A 23,376-nucleotide genomic window follows, 5' to 3' on the forward strand; every position below is an offset into this window, starting at 1 on the left:
ATGCATGACAGGTCACTCTCCTGTCTCCGCACAAGCCAGTGCCCAGAGGAGCCAGCAGAATCAAGGGCCTACCGCTGCTCACCCACAACGTATGGGCCAACCCTGGGGCCCCAGGGCTGCACTATGTATACTTCCTGGCACGGAATTTCCCCAAGGCCCTTACCCAGCCACTGCCTTCTCCGACCCCTGCTGCCATGACCACTGACCTGCAGCCTAGTCCCGACAGCAAGACCCCTTGCAGCCTGGACAAATCTGGGGACAGATCTCAGGACTTGCTCTGCCAGCTTTAAGCAGACAGACTCTCAGCTCATCAAAGGAGGCAGCTTTTGCAGGGTGCCTGAAGACGTGCCCTCAGGCAGTGCTTCTCAGAGCCCAATCCACTGGTCTGAGCCACTCAGGGTGCTCGTTAGTACATATTCCCAGGTCCATCCCAGCCTCTTGAATCAGAACTGCTGAAGTGGAGACCAGGAATCAGCATGAACAGTAAATACTCTGGTATAGTTCTGTTTGGGGGTCTTAGAGCCACACTGTGGTGCGGGGGGCAAATTCCAGCACCACCATTTATTAGTCCTTGAGCAAGAGGCTCAGTTTCCTGATCTGTAAAATGGGGACAATAATGATGCCTACCTTGTGCAGCTGCTGGGGAGTAAAATGGGATCATGAAAGTGAAATGTCTAGCACAGTGGCTACATGGGCTCAGCCATGTTCTCATGCCCAGAGACTTCTGAGTGAGAGGCAGAGCCGTGAGCTTCCCTTGAGGGAGGGCCCCTGGGGGCGGTCCTCTGGGCAGCAGGGCCCTCATCCAAGACGCCCGCCACCTAGTGGCTGGTGCCTGGGACGGTGCCTAGCTCGGCCTCCATTCAGCTGAGGCCCAAGGCATACCTTCCACTGCCCGCTGGCAGCCCCTCTCCCTGCCCTGCTGCCCGGGGAGCCTAGCTGGCTTGGCATCAGCCCTGGCACTCCCTCTCGCTTTGTAATAAAATAGGCTGCTTGGGTCAGCTTTCCTTGGCAGGGAGGCCACCTGGCACAGAGGGCAGGATGGAGGGGGCCAGCCTGGGGAAAGAGCTCCTTCAGTGACTGCCAATTATAGTCTGGTGTTCTCCAGGGATCACTGGTTCCTCAAACCAGGTGATCCCTGGGGAAGAACCCTTCTCATCTTCCTTCTTTTCCTAGTGCTTCATCATTCATTTATCCATGCATTCACTCATTCAATATCCAAATGTCTACTGAGTGTCAGGCACTGGGGCTTGATCACCAGGACCGGCAAACTTTTTCTGTAAAAGGCCAGACGGTATATATTCTCAGCTTTTAGGGGCACACTATTTGGCTCTTATAGCACGACAGTAGCCACAGACAGTATATAGACAAGTGGGTGCATGTGGTTGTGCTCTGATGACATTTTATTTGTGGACACTGGAATTTGAATTGCATATACTTCTCATGTGTCAGAAAATATTCTTCTTTTGGGACATCTGGGTGGCTTAGTTGGTTAAGTGTCTGCCTTTGGCTCAGATCATGATCCCAGGGTCCTGGGCATTGAGTCCTGCATCAGGGTGTCTGCTCAGTGGGGAGTCTGCTTCTCCCTCTCCCTCTGCTGCTCCCCCTGCTTGTGTGCTTGCTCTCTCTGTCAAGTAAATAAATAAAATCTTTAAAAATATATTCTTTTGACTTGTTCCCCCAACCATTTGAAAATGTAAAAACTGTTCTTAGTTTGTGGGCTGTACAAAAGAAGCAACAGCCAGCAGGCAGCAGTTCACCAGTCCTGAGCTTAGCCGACTACAAACAAACTGTGGATCGTGCCATACCCCCGTGGTGCCAATGCTTTTAGGAGAGGAGAGGCCTTTGGGGAGGCTTAGCACGGAGGGGAGGGAAGCCTCCAAGCTCAGTGCTGCTCAACCACTGCAGCTCTCCCAGAGTCCATCCCCTCAATGCCACATATATTCTCTGTGGTTTAGATATGGGGACTCTTAGGTCTCCTTTGGGACAAGAAGCTTTTGAGGGCAGGAATATCTTCACGCATTCAGGGTCAGAAAGCACCTGGGTTCTAATACCAGCTTGACTGCTCCCTAGCTGAATGATCTTGGGTGAGTTACTAACATCTCTCTGTGCTTCATTGTCCTCATCTATAATACGCACCCCCAAGAGTTGTTGAGGGGGATAAAGGAGTTGAAACATGGATGTACAATGCACACACAAGAGCCTGACATGGAGTCCGTGGTCAGTGCTCATTGAACCCCAGCACAGTTCCTCCCCTTACCCACTCCAGCACTCAGGATGGCTCTGAGCACAAAGTACATGTTCAATCTCTCCTTACTAAGTCCTAACTTTCAGAATGAGAGAAAAAAGCCCCCAACTCTGTACCCAGGAACCCCTCAGAGTTTGTGTCCTGGACTCCTGTGAGGCTTTGCTCTTTGGACTTAGCTTGGACATTTCCCTTTTGGCTTCTTTGCTCCCAGCAAAACGATCTCCTTGTCCCTCCTAGACCAGCCCATCAGGATGCCCAGGGTTAAGAGTATGTGGACATGAAGAGCTCTTGGTTGGTTCTGCTTCAGGGACGAGTCATGGAGGAGGCGGCTACTTGGCTGGGGATAAAGGGAGTGCAAGCCTACCTTGCTTGCCAGCCCAAGGTCCATGGCGATGGGCAAGCTGCCCAGACCAAGCCCTTGGGCATCTCAGCCATTAGACCAAATACATTAGGCCGAGTCTCCAGCACTTTGCCCTCCTCTCTGGGTACATTCCTCTCCCAGGTGGGTGCCTGATTTACTCTGCCTTCCAGAACATGCCCCCTCCCCCTCTAAAAGCCTCTTTTTGTCTAGTTTCATTTTTTCATAGCACTTATCACTATGTGAAATTTTATTATTAGGACTGTTTCAGTTAGTCTTCCTTCCATTAGATTTCAGGTTCCTGAAAGGCCAGACTTTTGTCTGCTTTCATCCTTATGATTACTCTCACAGAATAGATAGATAGATAGATAGATAGATAGATAGATAGATAATATCTCCTATTTAATATATGAGCATACTGAGTTCCCCCAGGTTAGTGAGTAGCAGACTGAGGATTCAGTGCCAGGTCTGTCTCAGAGTCAAACACATTCTGAACCTCTACCATCAGACACAGTTTGATTATTGGCAAGATGGAGCGGGGAAGGAGAGGACATAGGCCTTGACCCCTGTAGTCTGTTTCTAGGAGCAATAGCAGCCGTAACAGGGCAGGTGGCATTTATGGAACTCCCAGGAGCCTTCTCCAGCACTGCTGCAGGAGGCAAAGCCAGGAGGGCTTCACTCTTGCCTTCTTGGAGCCCATGAGCTGTTTAGACAGAGACACATACTCTAGCCTCTTCACTGCAAAGCAGACTGTGCTAGAAGCTATAAACATAAAGTGCTTTCCAGGTGGTTAGGTTGCTGTAAGTATCTACCAAGGACTAGGCGGCTTAAACCAGAGGAATTCATTCATTGCAGTTCTGGAAGCTACAAAGTCCAAGATACAGTGCTGGCTGGTTTGTAGATGGCCGCCTTCTTGGTGCATCCTTGCATGGAGGAGAGAGAGCGAGAGAGCATTCCTCTCTCTTGTCTCTTCTTATAAGGGCACTAACCTCATTCATGAAGATACCATGCTCATGACCTAATTACCTTCCAAAGCCCCCACCACCCCCACCCCTGCCCCTCGTAATACCATCACGTCGGGGATTAGGGGACTTCAATATGACTTTGGGGAGGATGCTAACATTCAGTGCATAGCAGATGCTGACTGTGGTACTCGGGAAAGTCAGCACAATGGGGCCTGGACGAGTGGTTGGTGTGGAGGGATGCCATCGGGGAAGGCACTTTGGGGCAGAGGGCAACAGGAACAGGAGCCAAGGAGATAGGGCCTGTTTGAGGAATGGTAAGGGCTCCGAATAGCTAGGCCTGGGGCTGCTGGGAAAGGGCAGTGGTGGTGTGACAGGTGGTTCAGAAGGTAGGCTGGCGTCAAATCACGGGAAGGCCTAAAAGAGACTGGGCAAGGGGGCTTCCTACGGCTGCACAGCAAGCGGTAAGAACAACTACACGGTGGCTGGCGCCGGGCGTTGGGTGCTTCACGTTTTACAAGGCGCTTCCCGACCGTTCCTCTGCTCTGCCCTCAGCCCTGGCGGCGAGTAGGCAAAGCGCGGCGAGTTTAAGGATCTGAAGCCCGGGGTCGGCTCAGTCGGGCACAGGTGGTGCAGATCTGAGTAAGCCACATCTCCACGTCTCATCTTACTCGTCTGACGGCGGGGCCCAGTGCTCAGCTCTTTGGGAAGGGGCACACAACACCACGCGCGCGAAAACGACGACCTAACTTCCAGGCGTCCTTGGTCCTTGCAGTAAGGATGCTGACAATACCTGTGCCTGATTCCGGGCGCTGTGGCGCAACTCGGCAAGCCCAAAAGGCAAGGACCTCATGAACAAGGCGGGAGAAGTCAGTGTTCCCTGGTCGCTAGTCCGAGGCCTCGGGGAAGGAAGTCCGGCTCCTTTTAACAGCTTCTCTTCATTTACTTGGGACCGGGAGGGGCAAGCACTGAGCGCTCACAGGCTCAACCCGAACGACCAGGCGCAGGCCCACTGACGTCACTCAAGCCGGCCGCGTCAAGGGCCGGAACTTCCCGTGCTCCGCCTCCGCCGCCCCCAAGTCGCCAATCAGAGAGCGGGCCGCTCCGTGACGCCTATCTCCGAGCGACGAGGCGGGTTGGTGGCGGCATTTCCGGGGGACTGAGCCCCGGCGCCCGGGCTATGGGGAGCCAGGAGGTGCTGGGTCAGGCGGCCCGCCTGGCCTCCTCGGGTCTGCTCCTGCAGGTACTCTCTGGCCGGCCGGCCCCAGCCCGAGCCGAAGCCGGGATGCGCGGGGAGGCGGCCCTGGGCCCTTGAGAGCGCGCCCCCCACCCCCCACCCCGGGGAACACCCAGTCCCAGGCGTGGACCCCACCACAGAAGGGTTGGGCCGGAGGCGGTGCGGCGGAGAAGGGGCGCCCGGGCCTGGAGTTAGAGCCCCGGCTGGGAGACTGCAAACAAGGCACCTTCGTTCTGAGCGTTCGTTTTATCTCCCATGTGGTTGTAGGAGGCAGGCCGGGTGGCAGGGGTCCCTTTGGTGCGGTGGCATCGAACGTTTTTAAGGCAAAGGGTTCACTCTCTGCATATCACATCGCTGACCCTCAGAACACCTTCTTCAAACGCTCTGATCCCCGCTGAGTTCAGAGAGACAGTATGGCAGAGCTAAGAAAAAGATGCTTGGGCTTAGGAGTCCCGGTTCTGCCCTGCGCCTGCTGCATGACCCAGGACAGAGAACTTCTAAGCCTCAGCCCCTCATCGGGAAAATTGGGGTAATGATAGTACCTAGCTCATAAAGTTGCTGTGAGGCTTGACTGGAGTCATCCAGGTAATTGCACTTAATGCTGTACCTGACTCTTAGTATGCGCTTAGTAAATGTTGGCTGCATTTTCCTTCTGGCTATGAGACCTTGGATAAGTCACTTCCCCTTCTTGGCCCTAATTTTCATTATCAGATAAGATACATGCCAGTTGGTCCAAATGGTATCTAAAGATTCTTTTAACCCTCAGAGCTGGTCATTCTAAGTGGCTCAATTTTCCAGTGGTGCACTCTTGAGCCATGCAGCCTTTCCTCAGAAGAGTCTGGAATCCACCCTCTCCCTTTATTTTTTTTATAAAGATTTTATTTATTTATTCATGAAAGACAGAGAGAGAGGCAGAGACAGAGGCAGAGGGAGAAGCAGGCTCCACGCAGGGAGCCCGATGTGGGACTCAATTCTGGGACTCCAGGATCACGTCCTGGGCCCAAGGCAGGCGCTAAACTGCTGAGCCACCCAGGGATCCCCTCTCCCTTATTTTAGAGGCAGCATTTCTCTTGCGTATTAGGAGAGAGAACCAGCTACCTTTGAGCTCAAGTTTAGTCCTTGTCACTTGGCAGATCTCCGGCCTTGTGAAAAATTGCTTTGCTTTGAGCATCAGTTTTCCTCATCTTAAATGAGAACAATAAAGCAACCTCATAGGGTCATTAGCAAGATTAGATGACATGACTGTAAGTGCCTGGCTCATTATAAGTACTTAGTAAACACTAAGTATTTTTATTATGGTAATCAGGATTTTTAAAATGGCCATTCTAGGGATGAAATGAAACAATCACATAAAACATGTAGAAGAGCTCCTTGCACAAAATAAGTGTTTGATAAACATTCATCTAACTGTGAAGTAGGTGAACCCTGAATTTACCAAATTGTTTTCCTTCTATTCCACAGTATAAATAACTGAGTTTAGTGCTTTATCCACAACGCTAATTGTTTAGGCTTTGATGATACCTTACCAGCCAGATTGGCTTCATAAAAAAAAACAAGCAAGTCACACCTTAACAGAAAATACAACGGACCAGGAGTCAAGTGGCCTACCTGTGAAGTCAAGCTGTGTCATGTGATTGTTGTGTGACACTGAGCCAGTCACTTTGTTCTGAGTCTTAACTTGCTTCCTGTGCATTTACCCAGTTGCTTTTAAGGGTCAAATAATTAACATATGTGAGAATGCTTTATATTAAACTGTAAAGTCCTTGAGGGAAGTGGATGGAGGATGGGCTAGATGGGCAATGAATAATGAAAGAGGGCACTTGTGATGACAACAACTGGGTGTTGTGTATAAGAGAGGAATCACTGGATTCTACTCCAGGGATCAATATTGCACTGTATGTTAACTAACTAAAAAAAAATTTTTTTTCCATTCATCTTTCTTTTTTCTTTTTTTTTTTATAAATTAATTTTTTATTGGTGTTCAATTTACCAACATACAGAACAACACCCGGTGCTCATCCCGTCAAGTGTCCCCCTCAGTGCCCGTCACCCACTCACCCCCACCCCCCGCCCTCCTCCCCTTCCACCACCCCTAGTTCGTTTCCCAGAGTTAGGAGTCTTTATGTTCTGTCTCCCTTTCTGATATTTCCCACACATTTCTTCTCCCTTCCCTTATATTCCCTTTCACTATTATTTATATTCCCCAAATGAATGAGAACATACACTGTCCTTCTCCGATTGACTTACTTCACTCAGCTAAAAAAAAATTTAAGATTTTATTTATTTATTAATGAGAGACAGAGAGAGAAGCAGAGACACAGGCAGAGGGAGAAGCAGGCTCCATGCAGGGAGCCTGACGTGGGACTTGATCCCAGGTCTCCAGGATCAGGCCCTGGGCTGAAGGCGGCACTAAACTGCTGAGCCACCTGGGCTGCCCCTAAAATTTTTTTTTTAAAACCCACAATATATATACAACGCGTGTAATAAATCTTTTATTAAAAAAAACTTTATTTATTTATTCATGAGAGACAGAGAGAGAGGCAGAGACATAGGCTGAGGGAGAAGCAGGCTCCCTGTTGGGAGCCTGAGGCGGGACTTGATCCCAGGACCCCAGGATCACAACCTGAGCCAAAAGTAGATGCTCAACAAATGAGCCGTCCAGGCATCCCAAATCCCTCATTTTTAATATAAAAAAAATGGTAAAGTCCTTTACAAAGTTAAATGAAGACTATGTTGCTAATAAGGGCCACTGTGGAGCAAACCTCAACCTTCATTGAGGCATGAACAACCTCAGAGCTTCATTAACTCAGCCCTTTCTTCAAGCCAATTAGGAGATAGGGAAATAGCCTGAGACATTTTCTTAGACAATGAGAACTTTGGCTTTTAAGTTAGCATAAATATGTGTACATTGTTTTAAAAAAAACTTTAATTTAGGTTTCCTGAGTATTTTAATCGGTATATGTTTAATCTTGTATGCTGCAAACACTTGAGGTCGGTTTGCAATTACATTCTATTCTGCAAGAATTTGAGAGCTTATTCTCTGTCTTAATTCTGAGCTGGCCATAGTGAAAGTATTAATGCTTTTCATTTGTATGCATTTTTCAAAAATACTTTCACCTCCATAATCTTGTTTGATCCTTGTTATCAACCCTATGAGATAGGTAGCCTCATTTGACAGGAGGGAATTGAAGCTCATAAGAGTTAGGAGATGATGGGTGATTTGAGGTTATCAACTGAGCACTTTTTCCATCCAGGGCTCCATGAATTGGCTTCAGACATCTAAGATTGAGTAAAAAGTTTGGTTATACATATCTGCATGTTTCCAAGGAGAGCTAAAGAGCTTTCATCAGATTCTCAATGGCTACCTTTGATTCCATAAAGCTTAAGATTGTGATATCTTGGCTTTGGAGACCTTGTTGCTCTGTGACACTTATATGTTATAGACACTGGCAGTGTGAAACTGCACTCTCCCTTTTTTATCATACCTTTCCCCAGAGATTTCCAAACCATCATGGCCCATTGGCATATTTTGATTGAATCTTTCAAATTTCAGCAATTCAGGGGCATCTGGGTGGCTCAGTCAAGCGTCCACCATTTTTATTTTGGCTCAGGTCATGATGTCAGGGTCATGAGATCAAGCCCTGTATCTGGGTCCACGCTGGGTATGGAACCTGCTTAAGATTTTAAGATTCTCTCTGTCCGTCTCCCTCTGCACACATATTCTCTCTCTCTCTCAAAAAAACAAAACAAAAACCCACAAAGCACAAAAAAACCTAACTGCAGCTGTTCACAGGTAACTGAGTGATTTGTCATTTGCTGTGAAGCACACTTGAGTTACACCTGCCATGCTTCCTGGATGCGGGGTGGGGGGGGGTGCTGAGGTTTGCATCTGATCAACATCTCCATTTAGCATCCCCACTTAGCACCCTGTTGTTCTCTGTCTCATGGAGAAATTCTTTGGTCAGGTGGTTTTCTTGAATTGTTTGAAATCCTGGGATATATCCCCTTCAAATCGCAATAGCTAGCTAGACCGTCTCCCTTTCCCCATTTTGTATTATCTTATTATTTGCAGTTATCATTTAAAAGGTACTTCATTATATGTTAACAGTAGTCCTTTTTTTTAAGATTTTATTTTTAAGTAATCTCTATATTACTTGGAGCTCAAACTCATAACCCCAAGATCAAGAGACACATGCTCTACTGACTGAGCCAGGAAGACAACCTTGTACTCAAAAAAAAGAAAAAGATACTTCAACTCCTCTCGGGAAAGTGGCAAATATTCAGTAAATAAATACAGCCCTTTTTTTTTTCTTTTCTAATTAAGAAGACAAGTTCAAAGAGATTAAATGTCATCAGAATCTCCAGATATTACTAGGCAGAGAAGAAAGAGGAATTAGACCATGTGATGCCTAGAGATTTTGCCATATGCTGCAGGCTCCCACTTGTACTATTTCTAAACAGGCTGGAGAGTGGGCCAATGTGGAAAACTAACTAGAATTCTGTGTCTCCTGGAGTGCCTAACTTTGAACCTGAAGAAATTTACTGAATATTAGAGTCTCCCTCTTATTCATAAATTAGAGAGACTTCTAAGTGCCTTTGTGGGTTCTTTGACCATAGCACAGGAGTGCCAGGGGACTGCAAGGAACTCAACTTCAGAAGAAACTCAGGTGGCGCATTTTTGAGAGGGTCTCTCTGGCAAAGCTGCTGTATGTCAGTACATTATTAGGAAGAACAGCCACATATTTTCATTTCACAAATATATATTCCCAACATAATTTATTCTCATGTATTTTTCCTCTTTTTCTGTAGGTGTTGTTTCGTCTGATCACTTTTGTCTTGAATGCATTTATCCTTCGCTTCCTGTCAAAGGAGATCGTTGGCATAGTGAATGTAAGGTAAGAAGGGTTGTATCCTGGTATTGTCTACAACTCACGTCCCTAGTCAGGGTATCTGTGTGCCACCCTCAGATTTTAGAAGCATGGACTTTTTCCAGAAGCAGAGTGTTTTAGCAGTAGGCTGAGGAAGAGCACGCCGGGGTGGGGGAATGAGCAGGCGATGTTGCTTTTAATGGCCCCATGAAGTGTTTTCCATTAGTGGCCTCCAAATGCACATTTCTCTGCCAGCTGTTCCGGTTTGCCTGCTCTTAGAACCCAAGAGAGGAGTGGGAGTAATTCTCTGCAAACTCTGTCTCAGGTATAATCCTGTGTTCTTGTCCTGCTGACAGCAAAGGAAGCAGGAATTCTGCAGTTCGTGAGGATGTGCTGTGTAATTGCAGGGCTGGAGCAGCCTGCCTTCCCTCCTCAGTGAATTTTTATAATTGGAAAATGGTAGTTAGGGTGAGAGCTTGAGTTCTTGTCATGAGTCCCTTGGAGGCTCTTAGAAAGCTGCCTTGCTTTGTCTTTTAGACTCCATTTTGTTTCTTCTCTCCTTTCTGTTCAAAGGCACCCACACATACTCTGTATTCACAAATGACACAAAAGTATATGAAGTGATGTGAGTGCTCAGAATAGCTCAGCTTCTCAGGTGTATCTTCATGACCTGATAAATAAGACAGTGTGTTCTAGACAATATTTCACATCAGATACCCACCAGACATATGCTCTGGGCTCTGTTCTCAGAGTTTGGAGGAGATTCTCAAATTTTGACGGGCAAAGGAATCATCTGAGAAGTTTTGCACTAGGTAGGACTGAGGAGGAGCCCAGGAATCAGTATTTTGACAAGCTCCTTAGATGATTTTAAAGTAGAGGCCATACTTTGAGAAATACTGGGATCCCTGGGTGGCGCAGCAGTTTAGCACCAGCCTTTGGCCCAGGGCGCGATCCTGGAGACCCGGGATCGAATCCCACATCGGGCTCCCAGTGCATGGAGCCTGCTTCTCCCTCTGCCTATGTCTCTGCCTCTCTCTCCCACTGTGTGTGACTATCATTAAAAAAAAAAAAAAAAAAAAAAAAAAACGAAGTTTAAAAAAAAAAAAAAGAGAAATACTGTTTTAAAAGCAGGAAGAAGGGTGCCTGGCTGGTTCAGTGGGTGGAGTGTGTGACTCTTGATCTCAGGGTTGTGAGTTTGAGTCCTACATTGGGTGTACAGATTACTTAAAAATAAAATCTTTAGGGCACCTGGGTGGCTCAGTTAGTTAGCTCAGGTCTGTGGCTCAGGTCATGATCCTAGGGTCCTGGGATGGAGCTCTGCATCGAGCTCCCTGCTGTATAGGGAGCTTGCTTCTTCTTCTCCCTGTACCCCTACTTACTGCTCATGCTCTTTTGTGCACATGCACTTTCTCACTTTCAAATAAATAAATAAAATATTTTAAAAAATTAAAAAGCAGGAAGGAAGAGGACCAAATCTTTTAGGTGCTCAGATTTGAAAGCAGTTTGGGCTTCTTATCATCCTGTCTCCCCTAGATTAGCAGGTCTCTGCTTTGACAACCATTGTCTGGCCTGCCCCTTATTACTTAACATATGATTTGATCTCCTCATTGGCAATGGTGGACAGAAGCACTGGGTAGCAGCATGATCCTTGGACAACCTCAGAGAGACCTTAGCCCTGGGCTGTCCTCACGTGGCTTCATCAGCCACGTCTATTGATGAGGGAAAATCTCAGCTACCTCTCACATAGGTGCAGGAGAGTCTACCTAGGTACTGCCTATCCAGGAAGTATGCAGACAACCCTTGCTGATCTGGGTTGCAATGACCTCTGTAACAAGTCTTGCCTGTCCTGAGATGCTTTTGGCCAGAGCTTCCACCCAGTAGAGCCTCAGCTTCTAAGAATTGACAGGTCACCAGTCTCAGGGTGACCAAGAGGTTCCCTTGTTGTGTATGGTCATATCTTGTCCTTTTCTCCTCCATATGGTCAGAGCCGTACCTCTGCCTATAGCTGTGAAACATTAGGTTTTGGGGGCCACTGTGGCAGTGTTTATCCCAGCATAATGCCTCTGTAGGCACACACTCAGGTGTCCCCTGTTTAGTAACTCTTAGTTCCAGTGGATCAGATAAGTATGAGACCCTGTAAGAACTCACCTCCCTTCAGAAGACTACGTCTTCCTGTCCCTGGCAAAATCTCAGTAATTCTCTCTGTGGGGAAAAAAACTAGAGTCATTATTGATTTCTGCTTTTGCTTTACAGGCTGACACTGCTTTACTCGACCACCATCTTCCTGGCCAGAGAGGCCTTCCGCAGAGCGTGTCTGAGTGGGGGCGCCCAGCGAGACTGGAGTCAGACCTTCAACCTCTTGTGGCTAACGTGAGTTGTGCTTTGGCAGGAGACAGTGTGAAAGCAAGTCTTCTAGGTTAAACAGCAACACTTGCCCAAAGCTGAGTGGTTTCCAGCTTCAGTTAATTGGGAGGTGGGGGTTTGGGGAGTGGTTTCTGGAGACTGAGCATGGGACAGGAAGGAGAGAGCGTCCATGTGGAAGGAGTTTGTTGGCTGTTTTCTCTGTGGATGGCCAGGAGCCGGGAGGAGGCTCTGGGTGGGGGTTTTGGGGCCTGGTTTCTAGTCCTGTTTCTACCCTCTTGGGAGATGGTTTCTGCTGTTCCTGATGCCCATTCTGGGCCCCACTGGGCCTGTGCCATCTTTATTCCTTATCTTTCTTTCCCCCTGTAATCTTTTCTGGGCTTTTAACAACCACTTAGGATTTTTTGAAAGCCTTTTAGGGCTTTCATTATATCTTTTTTCAATTTTGTTAGGTGGATTTCAGTTCTGAGCCTTTTAGAATATTCTTGAAGGCCAAGTACATCAGCTAAAACTTGTAATGGCTTTTTGCAGTTAGATCCCTGCAGGGAGGGCTGGTCCTTGAGGTTGTTTCTCGGTGCTGCCTTACGTAACTCCTTCTTGCCTCGTGGAAATGACTGTCGTAAGGCTGGTAGGTGTTCATTTTATTAGAGGAATGACAGTTAACTACTCAGTCATATTTAAGTGCTCTGTGGTGCACATGCGAAGAGACACTGTGCAATGGACTGCTGCTTATTTGAATGTAAGAGCCAACTGGATACTGACTTTAGTCATTTGAGGTACAAACAACAGGCACGTACTTTCTGGGAATTTTGCTTATCTTGTCAACATAACACAGTGGATAGGAGTGTAGGTTTTGGCATTAGATGGAGATTGGGTCCTGCTTCTGCCCTTGACTAACTGCCCATGACCTTGGCCAAATTACCTAGTGCTTGTCATCAGTCTTGGTTCCCTCATTACTTAAATGAGGATAATGAAGGGATCTTTGTGAGGTGTCCATGGGATAAAGGGGGTGCATCTGAGTTCCTGGCATGTAGGAAGTGCCTTTACTAAGGCACTAATGCTAGTGCTAGCTATTACTAGTGCTAGCTATTCTTATGACTATTTTTTATAGCTATTTTATGACTATTACACTTAGTAGTGCTAGCTATTTTTATGACTATATTTCCTTTCTGTTCAGTGCTACTATTTTAATTTATTTTTAATTTTATATTTAGCATATTAAAAGACATTTTTCCCCTTTTCCAGAGTCCCCCTGGGTGTGTTTTGGTCCTTGCTCCTGGGCTGGGTGTGGTTACACTTGCTCGAAGTGCCTGATCCTAATGTCGTCCCCCACTATGGAACTGGAGTAGTGGTGTTTGGCCTTTCGGCCGTGGTAGAACTTCTGGGAGAGCCCTTCTGGGTCTTGGCACAAACACAGATGTTTGTCAAACTCAAGGTCAGTATGCTTTTTGCTTTGATGGGAAATGTGAAGAATAAGGGAAAGGGTGGTTTCTTAAAAATGTTTTCTAGGAGAGAATGATTTTTTTCAGATTTCCATCTAAAAGGAAATTTGGAAAAAGGCAATATGATGAGTTTAGTTCATCCCCTTGAAATTTGGCAGATGGGCTGGGCTTAAGTTTACCTCTGCTGTATTATTAATGCAAAATAGGTTTACCAATAGGGAAGTTCTTAGTTTAGGTAAGAATTTAAGAGGACTGTAAAGGTTTTTCAGATTTTTCTAGTCATTTTATTTTACTTTTTTAAGATTTTATTTATTTGAGAGAGAGAGCACAAGCAGCAGGAGGGGCAGAGGCAGATTCCCCACTGAGCAAGGAGCCTGACACAGGGAGCTCGATCCCAGGACCTCAGGATCATGACCTGAGTCAAAGGCAGATGCTTAACTGACTGAGCCACCCAGGTGCCCCTAATGATTCTGTGTTTAATTGTGTACTGATATTAACCTTTCATCTTTCAAAATATATAATTTGATATGTACAAAAGAGTATATAGGATATGTCTAAATCTTAAAGGATGATAGTATACTGAAGATCTGTGAACTTATCACCCAGCTCACCTAGAACATTATCATTGCTATGTTCTAACCCTGTGTCCCACTCCTGCTGCCAGGGTAACTACTATCCTAGGTTTCTATTCATCATTCCTGTGCATCTTTAGTTTCTAATAATGTAAAGTGCACCCTTTATCGCGTTTTTGCAGGTGATTGCTGAGAGCCTGTCAGTCATCCTCAAGAGCGTCCTGACAGCTTTTCTTGTGCTCTGGTTGCCTCATTGGGGGCTATACATTTTCTCTTTGGCCCAGGTAAGAGTTACAGCTTTTCCCTTTTGTATAACCTATGTTTCCCCATTTGATTTTTTTTTTTTCTTCTTGTTCCCATTACTATGTGATTTACATTCACAGTATTCATGCATGTGAGGCAGGCTGGAAGCTCTAGAAAGATAGTCTTGACAGTGCTTTTCCTTTGGCTGTCTATCCTGCTACCAGTGTCCCCAGGGACCTGGTGAGGGCCCCACACTAGGCCTCACTGTCAAACTTAGCAACTCCTTTAGGTGTTCTGTGGGCAAGCCCATGCCAAACTCACCTGTGATTGTCTTATGTTCTTATGGAGGAGGGAAAAAAGCAGTGAAGGGGTGGGGTGGGAATTGAATTGCATGTGTGTGGTTTTCCTTGGATTTCAGTCAGGTGTTTTCAGAATAGGAGGAAACTCTGCCAAGCCTGTTTGGAACTTGGACTGTAGTCTCACACAATGCAGAGCACAGGAACCAAGTCCTGGCAGGCACGCTCTCACTTCCAGCAGCCCCGGCCTCGTTGCCATCCCATGTTCTAGTTCTCGTTCATATCCCAAGCTCTAATGAAAGTACAACTAGAGTACAGTGCTCATTTTAAAAATGAATCTTAAAATTAGATAGTTACCAGAACAGCTTATAGTATAAAGCAGTTTGTAATTTTTCTTAATGTATAGGAAGATAAGTTAAAATTTTTAGTAGTGATTTATGTGAAAGTCTTTCCCGTGTCCTGAGCAAAAAGTACAAATATTTTTGTGAAACACAGAAAAAGTAGCTTTCAAATTAAAATTATGAGTGAAAATTGCTTCCTAAAAGCAATTTGCAAACAGTTGCGTATCTTAGAGAAGTTATTTGTGATTATTTTTGCCATGTTTTATTGGATCTGGAACTATACTTCTATGCATCCATTGTGTTTTTGATACACTCTTCCTAATAGGACAGGAGGCCATGGAGACACCCAGTTGTTGGTTGACTCTTCTTGGGAAAGGCACTTGCATTAGGACTTTCTGATGCATCCACCCAGGATACATCATAGGTCAACAAGGCCCATTCTGAGTTCATTTGCTTTCTTATTATAAGACTTCAGAGAGCTCTTGCCTGGTACATTCTCTGTCAGTGTCTATGTGAGAGGTCTAAGAGCCAATAGCACCTCAAATCAGCAGGCAGTCCCCACCAGGATTCTGGGATTCCCCTTTGTCCAACCTACCTCTTAAACAACCCCTTACAACATGACATCATATGTCAAATAAAAGAGTCACTCTAGAATATATAAAGAATTCTTACAACTCAACAACAAAAAGACAGACTACCCAAAATTGAGTACAGGACTTCAATAAGCATCTCTCCAAAGGAGATATACAAATATATAGCCAATAAGCACATGAAAAGATGCTCCATATCATCAGTCATTAGGCAAGTGCAAATCAAAACCGCAATAAGATACTACTTTACACCCATTAGGATGGCTGTTATTAAAAAACCAGAAAATAACAAGTGTTGACATGGATATGCAGAACTTAGAGCTTTCACACATTGCCGTTGGGGCTGTAACACTGTGGCCACTGTGAAAAACAGATTGATGGTTCCTCAAAAAGTTAAATGTAGAACTGAAGTGTGCCCAGCAATTCCACTCCTAGGTATATAACCAAAAGATTGAAAATATATTCAAACAACTTGTATAAAGATGTTCATAGCAACACTATTCACCATAACCCAAAGGTGGAAACAACCCAGATGTCCATTACCTGATGAATGGATGAACAAAACAATTTATATGTGTGCTATGGAATATTACTCAGCCATAAAAATGACAATGTGCCACAACATGATAAACTTGGAAAACATACTAAGTGGATGAAGCCAGATACAAAAGGCAACCAATTGTATGATTCCATTAATATGCAGTGTCCAGAATAGGCAAGTCCATAGAGATAAAGCAGATTTTGATTGCCAGGGTGTGGAGGAACAGAGAGTGACTGCTTAATGGGCATAGAATTTCCTTTTGGAGTGATGGAAATCTTCTGGAATGAAATAGGAGTAGTGGTTGTACAATATTGTGAATGTACTAAAAGCCACTGAATTAGATGTTTTAAAATGGTTAAAATGGTCAGTGTTGTGTGATATGAATTTTTCCTCAATAAAAAAGGTGGGGGGATTGTTTAGTTAGGATATACTGTATGAAGACTACCCATAGGTTGTTACTATGTCCCCAGGCACGGGTCCATGGGAAGATGAAGGGAAGTGGGGGAAGGGGGGTCGTCTTGTCACAGAGGATGTTGTATCTGGTGGCATGACTCACGGCAGAACTGCTGTGTCTTCTTAAAGGGCCTGAAGCATGAAAGAAGGATGGTGGTTGGGAGCACCTGGGTGGCTCAGCGGTTCAGCATCTGCCTTCAGCTCAGGGCGTGATCCCAGGGTCTGGGATCGAGTCCCACATCGGGCTCCCTGCATGTAGCCTGCTTCTCCCTCTGCCTATGTCTCCGCCTCTCTCTCTCTGTATCTCTCATGAATAAATAAATAAAATCTTAAAAAAGAAAAAAGGGAGGATGGTGGTTCGTGGGCTCTGTCTGCAGGCATAGACGGGGTGGAGAGCGAGGAGCCCAGATGTGCAAAACAAGGCTCTCCTTTCTCCTTGCTCTGTGCCTTTGCCACAGGAGCAGGCTTAGCATTTCCAGATTGAGGGTGGCACCTGGAGGTCTCCCGTCCTTCCTGAGCTAGTGTGCATTGCTGTTCCCAGCGGGGAGAGGAGGCAGAAGGGAGCTTGTGAAAGGGGCTCTTTGGATACTCCTCCCAACCTGCAATCAAAACCCCAGGCTGTGGCTCCTGGCCAAAAGCCACCCTTTTGTCCTGGCTGCGTGGAGGGAAGGGTGGGCCTTTTTATCACCCCTCACACACACACACACTCTCCCCCATCCTGGAATAGCTCTTGCCCTGCCTGTGCACCTGGCCTGAGAGGAGGGAGCCAACAGCTCGGTTCTGCTTTGTAATCCATGTTTACATGCTTTCCCGAGTTTTTAGAAAAGCCCCTGTCATCTAGGACAGCAAGTCTTTGGATATTAGCACAGGACACACGGGTCCTTGCAGTGTGTGTTGAGGTGGGAGAGTCATTCCTTTGGCCAAAAAAGAACCTTTTGAGAACATATCTGACATTGCCGTTGGTGGTGGCACTAGGGGCCGGCCGTCTGTCAGGGAAATGATGTCCTGCTTGCCCAGAAGACCTGTTCTCCCAGTCTGGTGAAGTGTTTAGAGCACTTTCCCCTGAGATGCCGCAGTGGAGCTGGTACTTAGGGAGTAGTGCTCTTCTCCAGAGGGGGAAGCATTGCTCACTAGAAGATGCAGTTAATAAAGACAGTTCTATTGCTTGTCTGGCCTTTGTCACATCTCCAGGCATATCTTAATTCTGCCTATATGAAAACAGTGCTGTTTAAATCAATTATTTTCTTTTTTCAGCTTTTCTATACTGCACTTCTGGTGCTCTGCTATGTTACTTATTTCACAAAGTTATTGGGCTCCTCAGAGTCAACCAAGCAGCGGGCTCTTCCTGTCTCCAGAATGACAGATCTGTTACCCAGTATTACAAGAAGTGGAGTAAGTAATACACTCTATCTCTTACCATTTTAATCACAGATGCTGATTATCCCTGAAAGAAGGAAACAATTACTTTCTTGTTTATTGGTATAACAGGATAATTTCATAGCTCATGTTTATTTATTTATTTATTTATTTATTTATTTTATTTTTTTTTATAGCTCATGTTTATTGAGTGCTCGCTGTGTGCTAGGCCAGGGCTTCTCAGCCTCGGCACTACTGACATTTGGGGCTGGATAATTGTTTGTTGGGGGCTGTCCTGTGCCTTGTAAGATGTTTAGCAGATCTTTACTCACTAGATGCCAGTAGCTACCACCTCTCAGCTGTAATCACCCAAAATGTCTCCATGGGAGACAAATGTCCCCCAGGGAACACAACTTCCCCGTTTAGCCCCTACACTGAATGCTTTACGTGCCTGAGTTAATGCTTATACCAACTCTGTGAGGCTGACATTATTATTTCTATTTTAGGGTTGAGGAACTGAGGCTTAGAGACTGTCTGCTCAAGTTGAGGGTCAGCATAAGGGCAGGAGCCTGGAGTGGCTTGAATCCCCGCAGATCACAGGCTGTGGCCACTGCGTGCCACACTCTTTGTTCTTCCATGTCTTGGCTTTTCCCAGGATTGGCTTCCAGCACAGAGTCCGACGCCCTAACAAAGCAGAGATGACTTCCCTGTAGCTCTGTTACCTAGAGTCAGGCCAGTCTTTCCGGTGCCCCGCTTTCCCCTGGAGAAATCCCCTGAGGATTCTAGGTGCTGATGTGTGGGAGCAAGGCATAACCTTTTCCTTCTGAACTCTTCAACTGTCAGTCCATTTGACTTTTATTTCCTGACTCTGGTGGGGTCGTTGCTACTGTCTGTGGCTGCGGAGTTGTGCACGTGATGTGATGCCGCATTGCCTCTGCTCAGAGGCTTTGCAAACTGGCCCACCCACATTCCCCTTTCCCCCTGTTTGTTTGCCGGCTAGATGTGGTGCATGTAGTTGAGGTGAGGCTTCAGCTGGACTTCTCCTTATTCCTCTTTTGTGATTACTTGAGAAAGTAGTGAAGTATTTGAGCTGCAAGTTTTAGAACTTATGGAATCCTGTTATACAGCTTTTCAAGAAAGATCAGATGTTACGTAACCAAGACGGATAATTCTCATTTGTTAAATGAGAGTTCTCCATCCTGATCAAACAGATCCCACCTTTAACCTAAAGGGACATAGCATTTTGGGATACCAGGTTGCTTCATCTGAAGGCTGAGAAGATAAGGATTTGGGATCACTTCTGCCTGGAGCTTCTGCTGCCTGCATGCAGAGCAGGTCTGAGAGTGCAAGAAAGTCCCCCTCCTCAGTGCTCCCCAGGGTTCATCTATACCAAGCCTGGGTCAGCCCCTGTGCCCAGGAGTATTTTGAAAAGGAGCATTTGGACCATTATTAGAGGCAAGGAGATAGAGGGCAGCGAGGAGAGCCTTAGGAGGATAGGAGGATAGGAGGGCAGCGAGTGTATATTTAACCCACTGGTGGACTTGCAGCTCTGAGCTACAGTTTCCTTATCTGTCAAGTGGGAGAGTACCACTCTCCTCAGGTGCTTGTGGGAGTGGGATGAAATGGGGCATGGGAAGTACTTAGTACATGGCTGGCACAAGGGGGTGTCCATAAGTGACAGCTGATACCGTCACCCCCATGCCGCTGCTGCTTTGTGTAGGAGTAGCTCCACTGGCACATCCTAGTGAGGTGGTGTCTGACAGCATTGGGCTAGGGCCTCAGTGGTTCCATCTGGCATACCCCCCAAAAGTACCCAGACTCATACTGCCAAGACAGAAGCCTTGACTGTGAGAGGGTATGTGTACCTCCTCTTACACAGTGGTGCCATTCCTGCTGACAGCACAGCCCCATGCAGGGTGCCATCAGGGTTACAGACATGTAGGAAGGTGATTGCTGGGCCTCAGGGAGCTTCCTGTATGTTTGGGAGGCAGGACTCTCTCCAGACCTCAGAGTCCTTATTTTTAAGGTGAGATTATTGGTCTGCATGACCCATGAGGCCCCTTTTAAGACTTAAAGAATTGTGAAATATTTGAACTTGGACAAAGAGCCATTTATAATAACTACCATTGCTGACTGTGCCTTGCACTATGCTGAGCACTTTACACAGACTCGTGTGTTTAACCATCATAGTAACCCTGTGAGACATTTGTCTCTGTTTTGCAAATGAGAAAACTGAGATTCAGAGGAGTTAAGTGACCAAACCAACATCACATACCTGATTTTGGACCCACTTCTCTGTAACATGGGGTTGTGGACTAACCTTAGTCTATGTGTTTAATCTCTGTTGTGTAGTCTTCTGAAAGAAATTGGCTTATTGCCCTAAGTAGTTATTTGTTGACATAACAATTTTTCAGATAGAACAATTCATTATTCAAGTTTATTTTTGTGAAAGAGGAAAGAAATGAGATGAGTCTGAATGCAGTTGATGATTTTACTACCAGCAGCGTGACTCTTGGGAGCTGCTTTGCACACTGGAGGCTCCTTCACACAGAGCTGGTCAAACAGTTACATCCAAAACTGATTTGACCAAATTGGGAGATAGATTTCTTGTACTTGCAGAATTCTATCTTCTGTAAGAGACTTTTTTAGCCTTATAATAAATGATACCTCAAATAATGGCTGCTTTTTATATCTTTTATATTCTTTAACACCTGAGTGATTTCATAGGAGAGATCTGCAAATGTTTAAGTACATCTGAGGAATTTAACACAGCAAGCATGTGATAAGCAGTATTCTGTGTTAAGCATTGTTTCAGGTACCTTGAGTGGGGTCCCCGCCCTCAGAACTTGCATTGTGAAAAAAAAAAAAAAAAAAGAACTTGCATTGTGGTGAAGAGATAAGGTATGTACTCAGATAATCACTGTGTGTAGTGTTAACAAAATAGAAGCACAGAGAAAGAACATGAATTCCATATGGGAGCATGGAAGAAGACTTTCTGCAGGAAGCTGCTTTTTTGAGCAGGGCCTCGACACTTGGGCAGGCAGAAGTGAATGTGCATGTGTAGTGAAAATGCACATTTGCCACTGCGGGAAGAAAGAACATTTGCTTGGAACCAGTTATATGCCCATCACTGTCTTGACATTGGGATTGCAGAGGTGACTGCTATACTTAGGTTGGCTGGACAGTGCACGAGGGGAGAGGAAGCAAATGGTGGAAGGAGGTTATGGCCTGCTGGGCTAGGGCCAGGTAGCAGTGGCCTCAGTGTCTTGGAGTGTGGACTTGATTCAGGGGCAGGGGATCCTAATGAAAGTTTTGTGAGCAGTGCTGTGATCCAATTGCCTATGTTGAGGCGCTTGCCATCTGTTTCACATTGAGTGTCTTGTTTTCTCTCATTCAATCCTCATATCAGATCTAGGAGATATGACTCCTTACCCATTTTGCAGATGGGAAAACTGAGGCTTAGCAAAATTAAGTGTCTTGCCCATAGTTTTTACGCTAAGAAGTTGAGAACTGCAGCTTGAGCCTTAGTGTCTGAGCTTGACTCCGAAACCTGAACCCTTCCAGGAGAAGGATGGGCTAGAAAAAAGGTTGGAAGTGAAAAAGCTCATGAGGAGGCAGTGGCAGTTGTCCAAATGAGGAGTGATGAGGACAGTGGGAGGGTGGGTGGACGTGTGAGTGTGGACATAGCTGGGGCAGAGTTGATGGCCCCAGAGCAAGAGGGAGGGGAAGGGGTCCGGTGTGGGATGTATACGTGATACAGGGCAGGACAGGGCCATTGGCTGCAGACTCCTCGGTGACTCCTGTCAGTATGGGAGGCACATGGCTGCTGGACCATCCTGAAGCAGAAGAGTTTGGGAAGGGGAAGACTGACTCACATTAAGCCATCATATATCCTCGAGTTCTGACTGCATACCTTTCCCTGAGATACTGCCTATCACCTTTTGCCGTCCACCAGTACAGCAAGGCAGTGGAATGGCTTATTGATCAGAGGATTCCAGAGAAACACAGAGTTGTGAAGACCAGCTAAGCAGTACCAACCTAGCTCTTGTGAAATAGGCCTCTTTTGACCTCCCAAGTGATGAATACATTCTAAACAAAATGGTAAAAGCCCAAAACCCATGCTGCTTCTTTTCTACCACTTAGCAGACACCTTGAAGAAGAAACCCAATCTCTGATCAGACTTCCTGCCTCTATGTCCTGAGTGAGCATTTTTGAGATAAGTGGTGTCACCATTCCTTCTAAACTGCAGTTCCATTTAAGTTGAACGCATTGGGAGAATGGAATGCTCCCATATGAGCTTTCAGATCAGATACACTGTCAAGATTACACTCTAGTAAACAACCTTTTTTTAGAGAGCTCAGTCATATTCCTAAACCCATTCACAGCCTTCTGGCAAGTAGTCTTCACAAAAGCTCCATGGCCAGCTGTAACTGCTCCTTTCCTCGGAAAAGAACACAGGCACTGCTGCCCAGGCCTCCCCAGAGGACCACCTGGTGTGGGGCGCAGAGTGTGACAGAGAGACTGAGAGAGCTGCCCACAACTCCCCTGGAGCGAAGGGCGGGATCAGTGCTAGGGATGATGTGGCTCACAGTGCCCCCTAGTGGTGTACTCTGGCGCTCTTAGTTCTGGGGAAAGGAGATGCCTAATTTTCTTTTTCTTCCTTTCTTTCTTTCTCTTTCTTTCTTTCTTTCTTTCTTTCTTTCTTTCTTTCTTTCTTTCTTTCTTTCTTTCTTTCTTTCTTTCTCTTTCTTTCTTTCTTTCTTTCTTTCTTTCTTTCTTTCTTTCTTTCTTTCTTTCTTTCTTTCAAGATTTTATTTATTTATTTGAGTGAGAGAGAGGGAGAGGGAGAAACAGACTCCCCACTGAGCAGGGAGCCCAATGTGGGACTTGATCCCAGGACCCTGAGATCATGACCTGAACTAAGGCAGACATTTAACTGGCTGAGCCACCCAGGCGCCCTCATGCCTACTTTTCTTGTACAGCAAAGAGGGGAGATTTACTCTTGGACTAGAGCTCCCAGTGGCATCTACTCCAGGTGCAATGATGCTTTGAGGGCAGCGTGATTTTGGAAGATTCAGGCCTGTTTTCACAGTGTCTAGAAGAAAGGCTCTGAAACCAAGGGCTGAAGAGATTTGAAGACTGAAAGTGACCCTTGTTTTCAAGAGATACTCTACACTTACTGTGTCCGGCCACATGTGGCTTTAGAGCATTTGGAATTGAGTTGGGCTGTACATGCAATGTAAGCACTGATTTCAAAGACTTAGTATGAAAAAAACATGAAATGCCTCTAATATTTACTTACATGTTGAAATGATGTTTTGGATTAAATAAATATATTAAAATAATTTTACTTTATTTTTCTTACTGTTCACTGTGGTTTCTAGAAAAACTTAAATTATATATGTATATATATAGCCTGCATTATATTTCACTGGACAGCAGTGCTCTACACCAGTGGGCTTTGGGCTGAGATGAGGGGCCCATGTGACTGGGACAGGTTCTACATCTGCC

The 23,376-nt window shown here is 45.9% G+C and overlaps 1 protein-coding gene and 1 long non-coding RNA gene across 4 annotated transcripts in view; one reads left to right on the forward strand and one right to left on the reverse strand.

Moving 5' to 3' along the window:
• Positions 1–1,382: 1,382 nt before the first annotated feature.
• LOC125753139 (uncharacterized) lies at positions 1,383–4,603 on the reverse strand. The gene is made up of 2 exons (XR_007404233.1): positions 4,359–4,603; positions 1,383–1,624 (listed from the first exon to the last, which is right to left on the reverse strand). It is a non-coding gene; the product is annotated as an uncharacterized LOC125753139 (long non-coding RNA).
• Positions 4,604–4,664: 61 nt separating this feature from the next.
• The window catches only part of RFT1 (RFT1 homolog), a 37,985-nt gene continuing 19,273 nt past the window's right edge, over positions 4,665–23,376 (forward strand). For all 3 annotated transcript variants that reach the window (XM_025456166.3, XM_025456167.3, XM_049097716.1), the window contains exons 1-6: positions 4,665–4,808; positions 9,612–9,697; positions 11,924–12,040; positions 13,277–13,466; positions 14,228–14,329; positions 17,764–17,901. In XM_025456166.3, coding sequence (XP_025311951.1) covers positions 4,746–4,808; positions 9,612–9,697; positions 11,924–12,040; positions 13,277–13,466; positions 14,228–14,329; positions 17,764–17,901 — 696 coding nt within the window. In that variant the 5' untranslated portion in view covers positions 4,665–4,745. The remainder of the gene's footprint in view (positions 4,809–9,611; positions 9,698–11,923; positions 12,041–13,276; positions 13,467–14,227; positions 14,330–17,763; positions 17,902–23,376) is intronic.

Source organism: Canis lupus, chromosome 20 (assembly GCF_003254725.2).
Source record: "Canis lupus dingo isolate Sandy chromosome 20, ASM325472v2, whole genome shotgun sequence".
In the NCBI taxonomy this organism is placed as follows: Eukaryota; Metazoa; Chordata; class Mammalia; order Carnivora; family Canidae; genus Canis; species Canis lupus.